Source organism: Ovis canadensis, chromosome 11 (genome assembly GCF_042477335.2).
Source record: "Ovis canadensis isolate MfBH-ARS-UI-01 breed Bighorn chromosome 11, ARS-UI_OviCan_v2, whole genome shotgun sequence".
In the NCBI taxonomy this organism is placed as follows: domain Eukaryota; kingdom Metazoa; phylum Chordata; class Mammalia; order Artiodactyla; family Bovidae; genus Ovis; species Ovis canadensis.
The window spans coordinates 41,275,905-41,292,626 of NC_091255.1; the positions used below are offsets into that span (position 1 = coordinate 41,275,905).

At 40.4% G+C, this 16,722-nt stretch overlaps 1 protein-coding gene across 1 annotated transcript in view; it reads right to left on the reverse strand.

Moving 5' to 3' along the window:
- The window catches only part of TEKT3 (tektin 3), a 34,419-nt gene extending 20,892 nt beyond the window's left edge, over window positions 1-13,527 (reverse strand). The window contains exons 1-3 of the mRNA XM_069542921.1: window positions 13,391-13,527; window positions 3,821-4,428; window positions 313-396 (exon numbers count right to left, since the gene is read on the reverse strand). Coding sequence (XP_069399022.1) covers window positions 313-396; window positions 3,821-4,399 — 663 coding nt within the window. The 5' untranslated portion in view covers window positions 4,400-4,428; window positions 13,391-13,527. The remainder of the gene's footprint in view (window positions 1-312; window positions 397-3,820; window positions 4,429-13,390) is intronic.
- Window positions 13,528-16,722: the final 3,195 nt, after the last annotated feature.

Consider the following 16,722-nt stretch of genomic DNA (forward strand, 5'->3'; position numbering starts at 1 on the left):
GCATAAGAATACTGGAATGGGTAGCCTATCCCTTCTCCAGGGGATCTTCTCAACCCAGGAGTCTAACCAGGGTCCTGTGCATTGCAGGTGGATTCTTCACCAACTGAGTTATCAGGGAAGCCCGTTGTAAATCAACTACATTTCAATAAAAAAAAATTAAATGTGTTTTTTTCTAAATGCTATAAATATCTGATACTACAACTCCCTACTTATGTGTCTTTATATAACATCATTTTTGTTTCTATACATTAAATGGTAAATGCACATTTGCAAGTAAGTTTCTTGTTATTGAAGGATTTGCCCCATATTTACCGTCAGCAGCTCTTTTTCCACTTCATCATGAACGAGATCAATTCCCATTCTCTTCTCTCGATGAAACAGACATTCTCGGGCTACCTACAGACACAGAAATAATGGGAAGCACTAATACAAACTGACTAAAATCAGTGACTAGCACCTCTAATAACCTTTATCGACAAGTCAATAAAGATTCCCAGTACCAACTTTTCAAGCCATCTTGTTGGAGACCAAACAAGAAACTCACTGTGACAACTAAATGAATCCCTACTGCTAGTGAAAAGGTAAAGAGTTTGAAAAATTACTGATTTGGAAAGTTGACAAAATGAAGCAGATGGTGTCCTACTTAATCCCCACAGATCATGTGAGAAAATTATTTGGCATTAATTCCTTCTAGAGAATAGTTCCTTCTAGTTATAGTTCACTATAACCCAAATCATAGTCTTCAAGATATTATTTCTAAATATTTTCTACTGAGAAGTGGGAGGAATAAACAAGTGATTATTTAAAGACACCAAAACATTTGTGTAGCCAAAAATCCAGGTGGTTATTAAGTACCATTTATTGCTTTCCTAATTATAAAAATAATACAAATCCTTAATCATTAAATTTAAAACAAGAGAGAAGTTGAAAATTTTATTCATACTCTTATCACCATTGTGTTTGTTTTTAACAAAACAGAAGTTATAATGCCCTCATAATTTTACATTTTAGGATTGATATTAAATAGTAGACCTGAAATAGTCTTTGAGACAAAGTATGTTAATGACTTCAATAGAAAATAGCTTAGGTAGCCAACAACTAAATTATGTATGAAAGAACATTATGTGTTAAAATACTGTTTTTCAAAGAGTATTTCATGATGTGGGATGACTGTCCAATGTTAAAATTTTTTAAAGCATAAAACATAATAGTATGTACACCATGCTAAGTCACTTCAGTCATGCCCAACTCTGTGCGACCCCATAGACAGCAGCCCACCAGGCTCCCCTGTCCCTGGGATTCTCCAGGCAAGAACACTGGAGTGGGTTGCCATTTCCTTCTCCAATGGATGAAAGAGAAAAGTGAAAGTGAAGTCGCTCAGTTTGGATATAATATCATTGAACAAAATCTTGGAGTGAATCTCTAATTTTTTAATAGCATAATGTATACTTAGTAGAAGATTAATTAATGGGTTGAAGGAAACTCTTATTTCAATGTGTATTACAAAATTGCTTTCCAGCAAGTTTCTACTCATCCGTAGTCTACTAACAATATACAGAGTATCTGTCTTCTGCATTTTTGCTGACCCTATATATTATCAGTTTTCATTTTTGCAAATTTGAATGAGCCTAAGAAATTTACTTCATGCCTTAGCTTGCATTTGTTTCAGCTTGCATGTGTATCATTGAGTTTTAATATTTTTTCTTACATACAGCGGACCATCGGTATATCCTCTTTTGAGATGTATCTGTCATGTGACTAATTCTCATTTTAATTAGGGTCTTCTGCTACTGTGCTGGTTGTAAATGTTTAAACACACAAGATTTCTGGACCAAAAAAACTGCAGAAAAGAAATTTAAATTATACCCATCTTATGGGAATCAGTCATCACCGAAAGGAATGGTAAGGGAAGAAATTTAATCTCCTCTGGAATTAAGTAAAAGTGGCTACCATTTTAAGGGTTCATTAAAGTAGGAGTGGCGAGGGATGTAAAACAGACCAGAAATCCTCAAAATAATCCAGAGCTCAGAGAAAGTACGGAAGGACTTCTGATCCCCAAAAAACAATTCAGGATAAGTTCATTTAAAACCATCTCGTTAGTGTCCTATAGACCTTTCTCAGCGTTTCTGTGGTTCTGTGTATTTGTGTGCACTTGTGTTCAGGGGGGAGGAGGCACAGTGTGAAGTTACAGTGTGGGGGGCAGGTCTCCAGCAAATGCTCCAACCCACTAGACTTCCAGCTCCTCAACACTCTAATCTCTTCTACTACAGATGCCATAAAATAAGACCTCCTGGAAATGCTTATCACTTGGAAAATGAGTTACACAAACATGGAGTAAAATGGTGTTAGCCACACACATACAACTTCTCAAATAATTTGCCATCTGCACATCTTCAAAGACAGAATGTTTTCTGTCAATGGTAGTGGATAGAATGGGGTCAGGGTAAGCGGCGGGGGGGGGGGGTGGGGGGGGGGGGGGGGGGGGTGGGGGGGGGCGGGGGGGGTGGGTGGGTGGGCGGCGGGGAACAACATACACTCAGAGAGTTAGTGGCAACTGGATCTCCACTCAGAAGCCTAATCAGAGGCCAGTAGCCAGATGAAAGGCTGCCTCCAAGACCACAACTGGCTCAACCTTCATCCAATTTCTCTATTTAATCAAACTCATTCCATCTCCTAAGGTCGGCTCATTTGATCATTTCACTGTGCCCCAAAGTGGAACCACCACATGCACACAGAAGGCCTTTCATGACATAGAATAAAAGAACAGCTTATCTTTTTCCTTTCAGACAACGTTTACGTTAGACCAGGGACAGCAATGACCAAGCAGCCTATTTAAGAGATGGGAAAATGGCATTTTCACCATAAAATACTGTGTGTCCTAAGAATGTCGCTTTTTCATACTGTTCATGGGGTTCTCACGGCAAGAATACTGAAGTGGTTTGCCATTCCCTTCTCCAGTGGACCACGTTCTGTCAGAACTCTCCACCATGAATGGTGGGAGAGCTGGATTACATGTATGTATGGATGGATGTGAGATACAGTAATGTATGGATGTGAGAGTTGGACTGTAAAGAAAGCTGAGCACCAAAGAATTGATGCTTTGAAACTGTGGTGTTGGAGAAGGCTCTTGAGAGTCCCTTGGATGGCAAGGAGATCCAACCAGTCAATCCTAAAGGAAATCAGTCCTGAATATTCATTGGAAGGACTGATGCTGAAGCTGAAACTCCAATACTTTGGCCACCTGTTGCGAAGAACTGACTCATTGGAAAAGACCCTGATGCTGGAAAGATTGAAGCGGGGAGGAAAAGAGGATGACAGAGGATGAGATGGTTGGATGGCATCACCGACTCAGTGGACTTGTGTTTGAACAAGCTCCGGGAGTTGGTGATGGACAAGGAAGCCTAGCATGCTGCAGTCCGTGCAGTCACAAAGAGCTGGACACAACTGGGCGACTGAACTGAAGAATGTTGCTTTAATTAGCCTGTGTGCAGAATTTTTTCCTTTTTTTTTTTTGGCTGTGCCACTGGGCCTGCAGGAGATCTTTGTTCTCTAACCATGGATTTTACCAGTGACCTCAGCAGTGAAAACACAGAGTCCTAACTACTGGACCACCAGAGAATTCCCAAATTCTTTCTACTTAAACGGCTGTTCTGAAAAATGTGTGAAAAATAGCAGTGGTTTTATCATCAATGAAACCTGTTACAGATATATTGATAGGGGCTTGGCACCTACAGGTTAAGTGGAATATACTGCAATAGATAAATGATCTTGACAATTCAATGACTGGGTTATAATCCTGTTAATAAAGTCTTATATTTACCTGAAGAGGGGCTTCTGTCTCCATCAAAGCCCTCTCCAATCTTTTCTTAATGTCAGTTAGTTCATTTGTCTCTCCAATCATTGCATCCAACTCATGAATGATTTCAGATTTCCAAAACCCTATGTCGTTGACTCGTTCTCCCAAATTTTGGGTGGAGTCTGCCTGGGTTTTTCTTGTTTGCTGGTATTTGTCTTGAATCAAGCGAGATGTGTCCACTCTTAGCCTCTCTGAATTGTGTCGGGAAGTGTTGGACTCTTGAAAGTTGGTTAGGTTGGACCTGTACCAATCGTCAGGCGTATACCTGGTGAAGAGGGTGGTTCTGTTGGAAACAAAAGGTAGCATGGTGCTCTCGGACACCCTCTGAGATCTGGTGCAGTACGGGCCCAAGGTTGGCCAGTTGGAGGCTGCTTTGTAGTATGTGCTTGGTCTCCAAGGCAGGCTCAGGCTATGGGTCAAATTGTAGTGGGGGAAGCGATCCCTGTAGCTTGAAGCCATGCTACTGACGGCTGGTAGGAAGTTGGCTGGTGTTGGTCTAGGGTGGGCATAAGTTGCCGTTAAGGTAGAACCTAGAAGCTCCATGATGCTCAAACACTATTTGTAAATCTCTCCTGTTTAAAAGAGGTCAGGGGGAGGCAAAAATAGATAGTCACATAAACTAACTTAGGCAAAAACTTACACATACAAGGTCACATCTGGCTTAATATACGTAGCAGTGATAACACATTAGATATTTCTTTTAATTTGATGTCCACCTTCACTAGTGATAACATACCCCAATTTTTTTTTATCTCTGTATCTCTAGACTGTATTCAAATCACATTTTTTGTAGACTGGCCATTTGAGTTTTTGAAATATTTTTTTTAATTATGAGAAGTAACATTGTCTTGTAACAAGTTCAAATCAAGAGCCTGGACCATGCTTTTTAACAGGTTGGGTTCAAATCTTGGCTGAGCTCTTTACTAGCTGTGACACGTTGTACAAATGATTTAACCTCTCAGTGCCTCATCTCTAAACTGGAAATAATAATAGCAATCACTACTTTGGATTGCTATAAGCAATATTAGCAGCAAGGGGTTGCTTAGTATTCCCCTGCCCCAGGCCCCATCGAGCTTTCTAAATAAACATGCAGTCAGAGTAGCAATCGCAAGTACGCAAACACAGTTCAAGGAGGTACCCTGATACCCTTTTCCTGGCAACTTGCCACCTCCAACATACACAGACATGTAACTCAGCCCCTGCAGGGCTATGAGGATTGAGGAGGACGAGGCTGAGTGTTTGGAATACTTAGCACAGTTCCGGGCACAAAGTAAATGCTCAATAAATGTTAACTTTAAAAATTACTTGTGTAGAGGAATAAACAAAGTAAAAGATGAATATCCATTCTTTCCCATCAAAAAACTACTCCTCAGAAGTATACATTGTGAATAGTTCATTAATAGTTTTATCTTTCCAGATTTTTTCTTTTCTTATACTAACACATAGACTATTTTTAAATCTATATACATTTCCCTAACATACATATGCATAGGGCTTTTTAATACAAAAACTGAATTATCGTAATCATTATATGTATCATTCCAATAACATGCATTTTTAAAAATAAATGTATTTTGGATCTCTCTCCTTATTAAAACATATAGGTACACTTCATCCTTTTGGGGGGCTTCCCAGGGGGTACCAGTGGTAAAGAACCCATCTGCCAATGCAAGAGATGTAAGAGACACAGGTTCGATCCTTAGATCGAAAAGATCCCCTGGAGGAGGGCATGGCAGTGCACTCCAGTGTTCTTGCCTGGAGGATCCCATGGTCAGAGGAACCTGGAGGGCTACAGTCCATAGGGTCGCAAAGAGTAGGACACAACTGAAGCGACTTAGCACAACCTTTTTTACCAGCTGAAAAGTAGTCTATTGTCTAGAATTTGAGGTTACTGTCAGTCCACAAAGCCAAGGATGCCATAGATTATTGCATACATTTCAGCATCTAAATGTTATTCTACTTGGGGGTTAATGTCTATGGACTCATTTACTGAAAATAAAAAATAATATCAGATCCGATTTTGTAGTCTGCTCAAAAAAAAAAGAAAAAAAAAACAGACAAACAAAACAAAAACAAGTTCAACAATTCTTTAAATAGCTGTTTTGACACCATTGGTACCCAAACCACAAAACGATCTATTTGTCGAACTGTAGCTAAATCAAAATCCACTGAGACCACATGTGATGAAACAGCTGCCTGCCGCCACAGGTGGTGTCCCCCATGACACTAGCTCCCTGACTATTTCCTACTTCTCCCCTCCCTCAGCCCCCAAATGCCTTACACTGGCCAAGCTTAGGTTACAACAGAAAAAACAAAAGCCTTAACAACCACTTTCCATTGTGAACCTCTGAAACCCACTGCTTTTTGAAAAAGCAAATTCAAAGTAACTTGAGACCGTAGGGTCCTCATGGCTACCTTTAGTTTCAACCTCTTTCTCAAGCCCCATACAGAAATAAATTGGTCAGTTTTCTTTGAGCCAGAAGCTTCAAGTAAGACTAGACTACTCTTGATTGGCTTTTTTTAATTACTGACAACAATGAATCTGAAAGTTAATGTCAAACTTGGTTCTTCGGCCATGGCATTCCAGGTATAGAATTACTACATGTATTTAATCAACACCTATGATGTTGCATCTTAAGGCATTCCAATCCATGTTTGTCAAATATTGAACCATGAGTCATCCACTCCAAAGGGTGGCATGTGAAAGGCTGAGGTTCACAAGCCAGAGAAGACCTATGAATCAAGAAAATCAATACGGCTTATAAAAGCATCCAGTAATATTTTTAAATTAGAGATGGGATATAATTTAAAACCTGGAATCTGAAGTATAAACTCAGTTGTTTAAAAAGTTCCCAGATATAGAGCTCCTCACATACGGCAGTAAGTTTCACATGAGAGACAATATTCTCTATCCCATACTCCAATATTCTATACTCTAACTCCAGTAGGCCATTTTATCAGTCATGACTGTGCTCAATTGCTCAGTCGTGTCTGACTTTTTGTGACCCCATGAACTGTAGCCTGACAGGCTCCTCTGCCCATGGAATTTTCCAGGCAAGAATACTGGTGTGGGTTGCTATTTCCTATTCCAGAGGATATTCCTGACTCCAGAGCTCGAACCCGTGACTCTTGTGTCTCCCGCATTGACAGGTGGATTCTTTACCACTCTACCACCTGAGAAACCCTATAAGTCATTTGCTGCTGCTGCTGCTGCTAAGTCGTTTCAGTTGTGTCTGACTCTGTGTGACCCCATGGACGGCAGCCCACCAGGCTCCCCATCCCTGGGATTCTCCAGGCAAGAATACTGGAGTGAGTTGCCATATCCTTCTCCAATGCATGAAAGTGAAAAGCAAAAGTGAAGTTGCTCAGTCGTGTCGGACTCTTAGTGACCCCATGGACTGCAGCCCACCAGGCTCCTCCATCCACGGGATTTTCCAGGCAAGAATACTGGAGTGGGGTGCCATTGCCTTCTCCGAAAAGAGGATTATTCAGTCTTAAAAAGGAATAAAGTATGATCCATGCAATGACATACATGAACCTTTAAAACATTATGCTTATTGTAAGAAGCCAGACACAAACAAACAAACACCACATACTGTATGATTTCATTTATATCAAATGCCCAGAATAGACAAACCTATTGAAACAGAAAGTATAGGTTAGTTTTTGCCAGGGGGCTGGGAAGAGAGATTTGAATAGGGAGTGACGGTTAAACAGATACAGGTTTTTTGGAAGGTGATAAAAATGTTCAGGAATTAGATAGTTGCAACAGCTATATAATCTTATGAATAAACTAATAAAACCCATGAAATTGTACACTTTAAAAGGATCAATTTTATGGTATGTGAATCTCAATTTTAAAATGCAAAAAAATAGTTAAAAAGATCTTTCCCCATTTCCGTGCATTAATATCATACATGAATCCACATACCTTGCCAATAGTTTCAGTGAGGTGGTGTGTACATATCTGAAGTCTGCTAACCCAATGTTGTCGTAAGACAACAGCATGGTAATTTTTTTCCCCACACTGGCCAAGAAAATTAAGAATGTCATGGCCCCTAAAATACTTAACTCAAAATAGATTTCTGCCTTCAACCAGGATAGAGCAATAAAAAGTAGACTTAGCCTCTTCCAACTAAAAAACCAGACAAAATATATGCAGCAACTGTTTTCAGGCAGCATAGGACTCCAATCCCTGAGAGAAGAGAAACAAATACGGTGAGCCCTCTGATCACCTGGAGGCAATTTCCAGACCATGGGGAAAACAGATGAAAACCAAACACAGCCTGGAAGTTCTGACCTCAATTTGTGAGTTTAGGAAGAGGTCAGAATTTGGAAAAGTCTGAGACAGCTGGAAGTTGTGATGCAGGATTCTGGAATAAAATGATTTATGCAGAAACAGAGCTCCATAAATCTATGCAGGGTCCACTTGAGTCTTTGTTGAGTAATAGACTGTACAGACATCAAGAGACATTCCACAGACCTTAGCAAAGAACGATGGCGGTGTTGTTAGCTGAACAATTCCTAGAGCCAGAGAAAGCACAGAGACATTTTGAACCCAGACCAGCTGGAGTAGAGACCTATTAGTGATCACCTGGAGCATTCGGTGGAGACCCCAGAGAGGTCACACATTAGAATGGGACTGACCTAGCTCTAGAATGAAGGTACTAAAGACTCTAGCAAAGCTTGAATACAGTCCTCAAAGAACTGAAGCTAACCCACAAGTAAAGTGCCTGACAACAACAAGATGCTGAAACATATAATATCACAATGTCCAGCACCCAATCAAAAACATCCAGACATGCCAAGAAGCAGAAAAATGTGACCCATAAATAGGAGAAAAATCAGTCAACAGAAGCAGGCATGAGAATGGAGGAGATGTGATGGAGATAGAAAACTATGTACAAATATTTAAAGAAAGACGAGAACGTAATAGAGATATGGAAGACTTAAAACAGAACCAAATGAAACTTTAAGGATAATGTGAAACAGACCACCAGTCCAGGTTTGACGCGTGAGACAGGGTGCTCAGGGCTGGTGCACTGGGATGACCCAGAGGGATGGGATGGGGAGGGAGGTGGGGGGTGGGGGGTTCAGGATGGGGAACACATGTCCACCTGTGGCTGATTCATGTCAATGTATGACAAAAACCACTACAATACTGTAAAGTAATTAGCATCCAATTAAAGTAAATAAAATTTTTTAAAAAGAAACTTTAAGGATAAAACATACAATATATATTTTTACAATTTCACTGGATTGGGTTAATTGAAGAATAGACACCAGAGAAGCAAAGATTAGTGAGCTTAAATCTAACCAAACCAAATCACAGAGTTTTTTTAATTAACTGAAAAAAATGAAAAGGGGCTCAGTAAAACTACAGTATAATATCAAGTAGTCTAACATCATGTACTCAGAATGTCATATTAGGAGGAGAGGAGGCAAAATATCTAAAGAAATAATGGCAGCAAATTTCCCAAATTTGGTGAAAACTATGAACCCCTAGGTCTAAGGAGCTCCACACACTCCAAGAGGATAAGTACAAGCCTGTCTGTGTATGCACACACACCACCACTACGATCACCTCCTCAAGGCTCATCTTAATAAAAGTGCTGAAAGTCCACAAGAAAGAGAAAAATTTTAAATCAGAGGAAAAAACACGTTAGGTAGGCAAGAAAAAAAATTAGTGAAGAATTCTCAGAAGCTCTGCAAGCCAGAAGACCATCAAACAACCTCTTTAAAGGACTGGAAGAAACTGTAATCCTAGAATTCTATTCCAGTGAAAGTATCCTTCAAAGATGAAGTTGAAAATAAAAGTTTTTCTTAATAAAAGAGCAAAAGTCAAGAAAATTCAGCAGCAGCAGAACTGCAGTAAGAGACTTGGTAAAGGAAATTCTTCAGGCAAAAGGAGATTATACCAGATGGAAACTTGAATCTGCCCAAAGGAATGAAGTGTCAGAAATGTTAAGTATGTGTACTAATAGGAAAAAAAAAAAAAAAACCTTTTCTAACTTTTAAATTTCTTTAGAAGATGGTTGTTTAAAGCAAAAATAATAAAAAATGTACTGTGAAGTTTATTATAAAAAAAAAAAGTTGTATGATAACAGCACAAATGATGGGAGAGCTGAAATGGAAAAGTACTACTGTAAGGTCTTATGATTAAATGGAATAATGTTATTTAAACGTATACTGCAATAAGTCAAAAATGCATACTGTAAACTTCAGAGCAGCAGTTCTCAAAACATGATCCAGGAAACCATAGGCTTGCCTCAGACCTCCTCTGGGGTGACAAGGTCAAAATTATTTTTATAGAAAACACCCAGATGCAATTTGCCTTTTTCATTCTTGTTCTCACAAACGTACACTAGAGGTTTCCAGAGGTGACATTATATGTGCTATCACGACAGAAAGTCCACAAGAAAGAGAAAAATTTTAAATCAGAGGAAAAAACATGTTAGGTAGGCAAGACGTGTGTATCACGACAATACAGAAATAGATACGAGCGCCAGATAAGAGAAATTTTAGAAGTTTACCAAAAATGTAAAACAACACCACTCTTCTCACCCAATTTGTTTCAGAAAACATGGTTTTTCAATGGAAAGTGTTATTTATGCTACTAAGAGGCTTTCGTCGTTATTTTTTAAAGAGTATTTTTAATTTCTCAATTGTAATTTCTAATAAGTATCAACAGTGTAATTAAAGCTCTACAGGATATGTTCTCTCTGACCATATCAGAGTTAAACTAGAAATCAATAGTAGAAAGGTATTTGGAAAATCTTCAGAAAGTAGGAAACTAAACAACACACTTCTAAATACCCTTTGGGTCAATGAAGAAATCACACAGGAAATTAGAAAATATTTTGAACTGAATGAGAATAAAAAACAGACCATATCCAATTTACGAAATGCAGCTAAGTGTATTTTGAGTGAGGCTTTTAGCTTTAAACGCTTATACTAGAAAATAATGAGCTAAAATCAATGATCTACACTTTCATTGTAATGGCTAGCAAAAAAAAAAAAAAGAAAGCAAAGTAAACCCAAAGTAGAAGTAATAAAAAGTCAATGAAATAGAAAATGAACAAATTTTTGGAAAGCAATGAAATCTTAACAGTAAAATTGATAAACCTCTTGCAAGACTGATCCAGATTTTAAAAAGAAGACAAAGTACTACCAGAAATGAAAGAGGGAATACTACGAAAGACCTTGCAAACATTAGAAGTTAATAAGGTGCTATTACTAACAACCTATGCCAAGGAATTTGACAACAGAGAGGAAACAGGCACAATTCTTTAAAAACACAGCCAACCAAAATTAACTGGAATAAAAAGGTAACCTGAATAGCTGTATAGGAATTAAAGAAATTGAATATGTAACTTAAAATCTTTCTTCAAAAAAAACTTCAGGCCCAGATGGGTCCAATGATAAATTTTAACCAAGTTTTAAGGAATAATATCAGTTTTTAAAAGCCCATCACTTACTTGGGTGATATGCCTTTCACAATATTTAAATTATTTTCTAAATTCTAACTCACCCTCTTCCCAAGAGGCCATGAGCAGCACATACTAAGATCATTAACTGATGCTATAAATATCTCATATTTGCAAGCAAACTAAACAAATTCTTTGGGAAGATGACTGAAAATAGCTGTGGAAAAATTCGTCCCCTAAATCATGCAATTGTTTTTTATTTTTTGCTTTTAGTCATGACCAAAAGGCATTTTAAGAAATAAGACCTGTTACAAAGTCAAATACAGTATTTGACTGTATTCATTGAAGGTGGGGTCAATAGTTATTTACATACTGGAAAAATGCTATAATAGTCTTCTATAAATATTAACATGCTAAAATATAATTAATCACACAGAGATTGTAAATCCGGGAAAGCTCTATTTAAAACCCAAAAAGTGGCCTCAAGTTGGAGAAAAACATTAGCACATTTAGTCAAGGCTTTAAGATCATAAATACTTTAATGTATAAAAACCTATAAATTATAGTCTACAGAAGGCATGGCAAGGACAGAAAGTTTCCATGAATTGTTTCACACCTTGTCTCAAATCAGTGGCCAGCACAGGCTTGAAAGAATCACACAAAACCTCTGTTCCTTTGGCCATATGTATTTAATTAAAATTTCAAGCGAAACAGAAATAAAACACTGCCCTTAACACATTAATAAGGACCAGACTTGAAGAAATTATATCATATTTCAATGTTTAAGTAATTTCTCCCTATGCATATATTAAATAAGAATGCAGGAAAAGTTTAATAACTCTTTCTTCTAAAATAAAAGCTTGATAAAAAACTCTTCATTGCTCGTGAGAGTATAAATCACTACACATTGAAAAACTACGTATGGGGCAGTATCTATTAAAGTGGAAAATGCACATTCTCTAAAAACCAAAATTCAATATATATTATATATACACACTCAAATACAAAAACCCAAGTTTGTATACAATTAGAATGTACAAGAATATGCTTCTAGTAGTTTTTAAAAGGGAAGAGCCTGAAAGTCCATCGACAAGAGTACACATTCGTAATTTGTGGTAAATTCATGCCAGAGTTATCACACAACAGTTAAAAGCAATGACCTAGAGCATGCACAGAATGATATCATTATGTAACTGTTCAAAAGGACGCTATATATTGGTTTCTGGATAAATACCTAAGGAGTAAAAGTATAAAAATATGCAGAGTATAAATAAACATTATATTCTGGTAGGTGGGGAAGGAGAAAAAGGACCTGAAATTCCCAAGGGACACATATGCGGCCTCTTCCCTGTCTGTAACAGCTGTTTGGGTTTTTGTTTTATTTTTTTAAACAAGGCATACATGCATGCTTGAACACTTTATTTTGTGAAATATTTTCTTTTAAAAAGAAAAAGATTTTATCAAAACATTTGGCCTATAAGTCAAACAGTTTGCTTGCTTTTTTCACAATAGCCAAATGAGTGATTTACCCATTTCTAAAATGTTTATTTACCTACACCTACACAAGAATCCAGGGAGCAAAAAGGGACTTGGTGTAAACTGTCAAAATACAAGTGAGCACGTCATAGCCAGAGCTAAACAGAAAAGGCCATGAACAGTGAGCAACTGCCATGATCTGAATTTCAGCACCTCTTTGACAGGCCAGGTGACTGCTTGTCCAGCCCTCCCCTTGGCTGCATTCTGAAGACCTGGGTAAGGAATCCGGGAGAAGAAGGACCAAGGTTGGGCACCTGATATTATACTTAGGGCCTGAGGTTCTGACGCCCCCTTCCTGGTTCTGCATTTAGAAATAACTTCTCAATCCTTGAAAAGCATCAGAAATATGCATTAGGAAGGCTTGGGGGACTGCGTAAGGGTGCCTATTGGTTTGTATAGTTTTTATTTGGAAGGGTGGGAGGAGAGAAGTGAAGATGGACGGGGAGGTGAGAATTCCAGGGTTTCCAAGACCTCACCCCGAATTCGGACGCCAGACGTTGGAGTCCGAATCGGGGCAGGGGCGCTGTAGGGGTCGTCCCAGCGGCAGTCAGGAGCCCACGGGACCACTCACCTTCAGGGGTGCCCGGCGAGGGGCAGGGAAGCCGGCGGTGAGCGGGAGGGGTCGCAGTGGGAGGGGTCGCAGCCCCACCACCTACAACCCGCTGAGGCTCGGAGGACCGGCCTGCCCTGGCCCCGCCTATCCCGCCTGTGACGTCAGCGCACACGGACCACTCAACGGCCGCCGCTGCGGGCACGCCGAGGCAGCCGATTGGCCGGTGGAGAGAGAGAGGCGGGTGGCGGGAGCTGGAGGGAGGAGGCAAACCCAGCGGGCTGGTGATGGTTGCCATGGACGCTCTGACGCGTAGTAACCGCGGCTCCCGGGAGACCTCGAGGCTGGAGGGGTGAAGGGGTGAGGGATTCCCCGCCAGATGTTGGTGGTCCATTCTAGGAATGCTGACAGGCACCTACATTTCCACCTGCTTCGCTCCATGAAGGGATTATCCAGCGAGCTTTCCGCACTTCCTCACACTCAGGAAATGATTTGGAGCTTCTGTAAACAGGAGTCCTCGCTGTTTGGATAGGTCTGGGCCACGTGTCTTACCTACATCAGTGTTCATCCATGCACCTTCCATTACATGCTCAAGCTTGGAAAAGTTCATTAACTTAGGCAAGGACAAACCAAGTCTAGGCTCCCAGACCCTTACCAGCGCCCTGCCAGCGTCATCCTATTTTCCCATATTCAGTTCAGTTCAGTTCAGTTCAGTTCAGTCGCTCAGCCGTGTCCGACTCTTTGCGAAATATCAATAACCTCAGATATGCAGATGACACCACCCTTATGGCAGAAAGTGAAGAGGAGCTAAAAAGCCTCTTGATGAAAGTAAAAGAGAGTGAAAAAGTTGGCTTAAAGCTCAACATTCAGAAAACGAAGATCATGGCATCCGGTCCCATCACTCCATGGGAAATAGATGGAGAAACAGTGGAAACAGTGTCAGATTTTATTTTGTTGGGCTCCAAAATCACTGCAGATGGTGATTGCAGCCATGAAATTAAAAGCCACTTACTCCTTGGAAGAAAAGTTATGACCAACCTCGATAGCATATTCAAAAGCAGAGACATTACTTTGCAGCCTAAGGTCCGTCTAGTCAAGGCTATGGTTTTTCCAGTAGTCATGTATGGATGTGAGAGTTGGACTGTGAAGAAGGCTGAGTGCTGAAGAATTGATGCTTTTGAACTGTGGTGTTGGAGAAGACTCTTGAGAGTCCCTTGGACTGCAAGGAGATCCAACCAGTCCATTCTGAAGGAGATCAACCCTGGGATTTCTTTGGAAGGAATGATGCTAAAGCTGAAACTCCAGTACTTTGGCTACCTCTTGGGAAGAGTTGACTCATTGGAAAGGACTCTGATGCTGGGAGGGATTGGGGGCAGGAGAAGAAGGGGACGACAGAGGATGAGATGGCTGGATGGCATCACTGACTCGATGGACGTGAGTCTGAGTGAACTCCGGGAGTTGGTGATGGACAGGGAGGCCTGGCGTGCTGCAATTCATGGGGTTGCAAAGAGTCGGACACGACTGAGCAACTGAACTGAACTGAACTGACTGAACCGCAGAATGCCAGGCCTCCCTGTCCATCACCAACTCCTGGAGTACACCCAAACCCATGTCTATTGAGTCAGTGATGCCATCCAACCATCTCATCCCCTGCCATCTCCTTCTCCTCCTGCCCTCAATCTTTCCCAGCATCGGGGTCTTTTCCTTCCCATATTCTTTACCAGCAACTCTTCCTATATCTGGCATAAAAAAAAATTACCCTGAGCTACCCTTTTCACTGGGCTTCCCATGTGGTTCAACTGGTAAAGAATCTGCCTGCAATGTGGGAGACTTGAGTTCCATCCCTGGTTGGAAAGATCCCCTGGAGAAGGCTACCCACTCCAAAGGCTACCCACTCCAAAATTCAGGCCTGGAGAATTCCATAGACTATATAGTCCATGGGGTCGCAAAGAGTCAGACATGACTAAATGACTTTTACTTCACCCTTTTTACTGGGACTTCCCCAGTGGCTCAGTGATCAAGAATCCACCTGCCAGTGCAGGACACACAGGAGACTCAGGTTCGATCCCTGGGTCAGGAAGATCCCCCGAAGGAAGAAATGGCAACCTACTTCAGTATTCTTGCCTGGAGAATCCCATGGACAGAGGAGCCTCAGTTCATGTCAGTTCAGTTGCCAGGCCTCTCTGTCCATCACCAACTCTCGGAGTTTACTCAAGCTCATGTGCCTTGAGGTGGTGATGCCATCCAACCATCCCTCTGTCATCTCCTTCTCCTCTTGCCTTCAATCTTTCCCAGCATGAGGGTCTTTTCAAATGAGTCAGTTCTTCACATCAGGTGCCCAAAGTATTGGAGTTTCAACTTCAGCATCAGTCCTTCCAATGAATATTCAGGACTGATTTCCTTTAGGATGGACTTGTTGGATCTCCTTGCAGTCCAAGGAACTCTCAAGAGTCTTCTCCAACACCACAGTTCAAAAGCATTATTTCTTTACTGCTCAGTTTTCTTTATAGTCCAACTCTCTCATCCATATACAATCACTGGAAAAACCATAGCTTTGACTAGATGGACTTTTGTCGGCAAAGCAATGTCTCTGCTTTTTAATATACTATCTAGGTTGGTCATAACTTTTCTTCCAAGGAGCAAGCGTCTTTTCATTTCATGGCTACAGTCACTATCTGCAGTGATTTTGGAGGCCAAAAAATAAAGTCTGTCACTGTTTCCACTGTTTTCCCTTCTATTTGCCCTGAAGTGTTGGGACTGGATGCCATGATCTTACTTTTCTGAATGTTGAGCTTTAAGCTGACTTTTTCGCTCTCCTCTTTCATCAAGAGGATCTTTAGTTCTTATTCGTTTTCTGCCATAAAGGGTGGTATCATCTCCATATCTGAAGTTATTGATATTTCTCCCGGCAATCTTGATTCCAACCTGTGTTTCATCCAGCCCAGCATTTCTCATGATGTACTCTGCATAGAAGTTAAATAAGCAGGGTGACAATATACAGCCTTGACATACTCCTTTCCCTATTGAGAACCAGTCTGTTGTTCCATGTCCAATTCTAACTGTTGTTTCCTGACCTGCATACATATTTTTCAAAAGGCAGGTCAGGTGGTCTGATAGTCCCATCTCTTTAAGAATTTTCCACAGTTTATTGTGATCCACACAGTCAAAGGCTTTGGCATAGTCAATAATGCAGAAGCAGATGCTTCTCTGGAACTCTCTAGCTTTTTCAACAATCCAGAGGAGGTTGGCAATTTGATGTCTGGTTCCTCTGCCTTTTCTAAACCCAGATTGAACATCTGGAAGTTCATGGTTCAAGTACTATTAAAGCCTGGCTTGGAGAATTTTGAGCATTA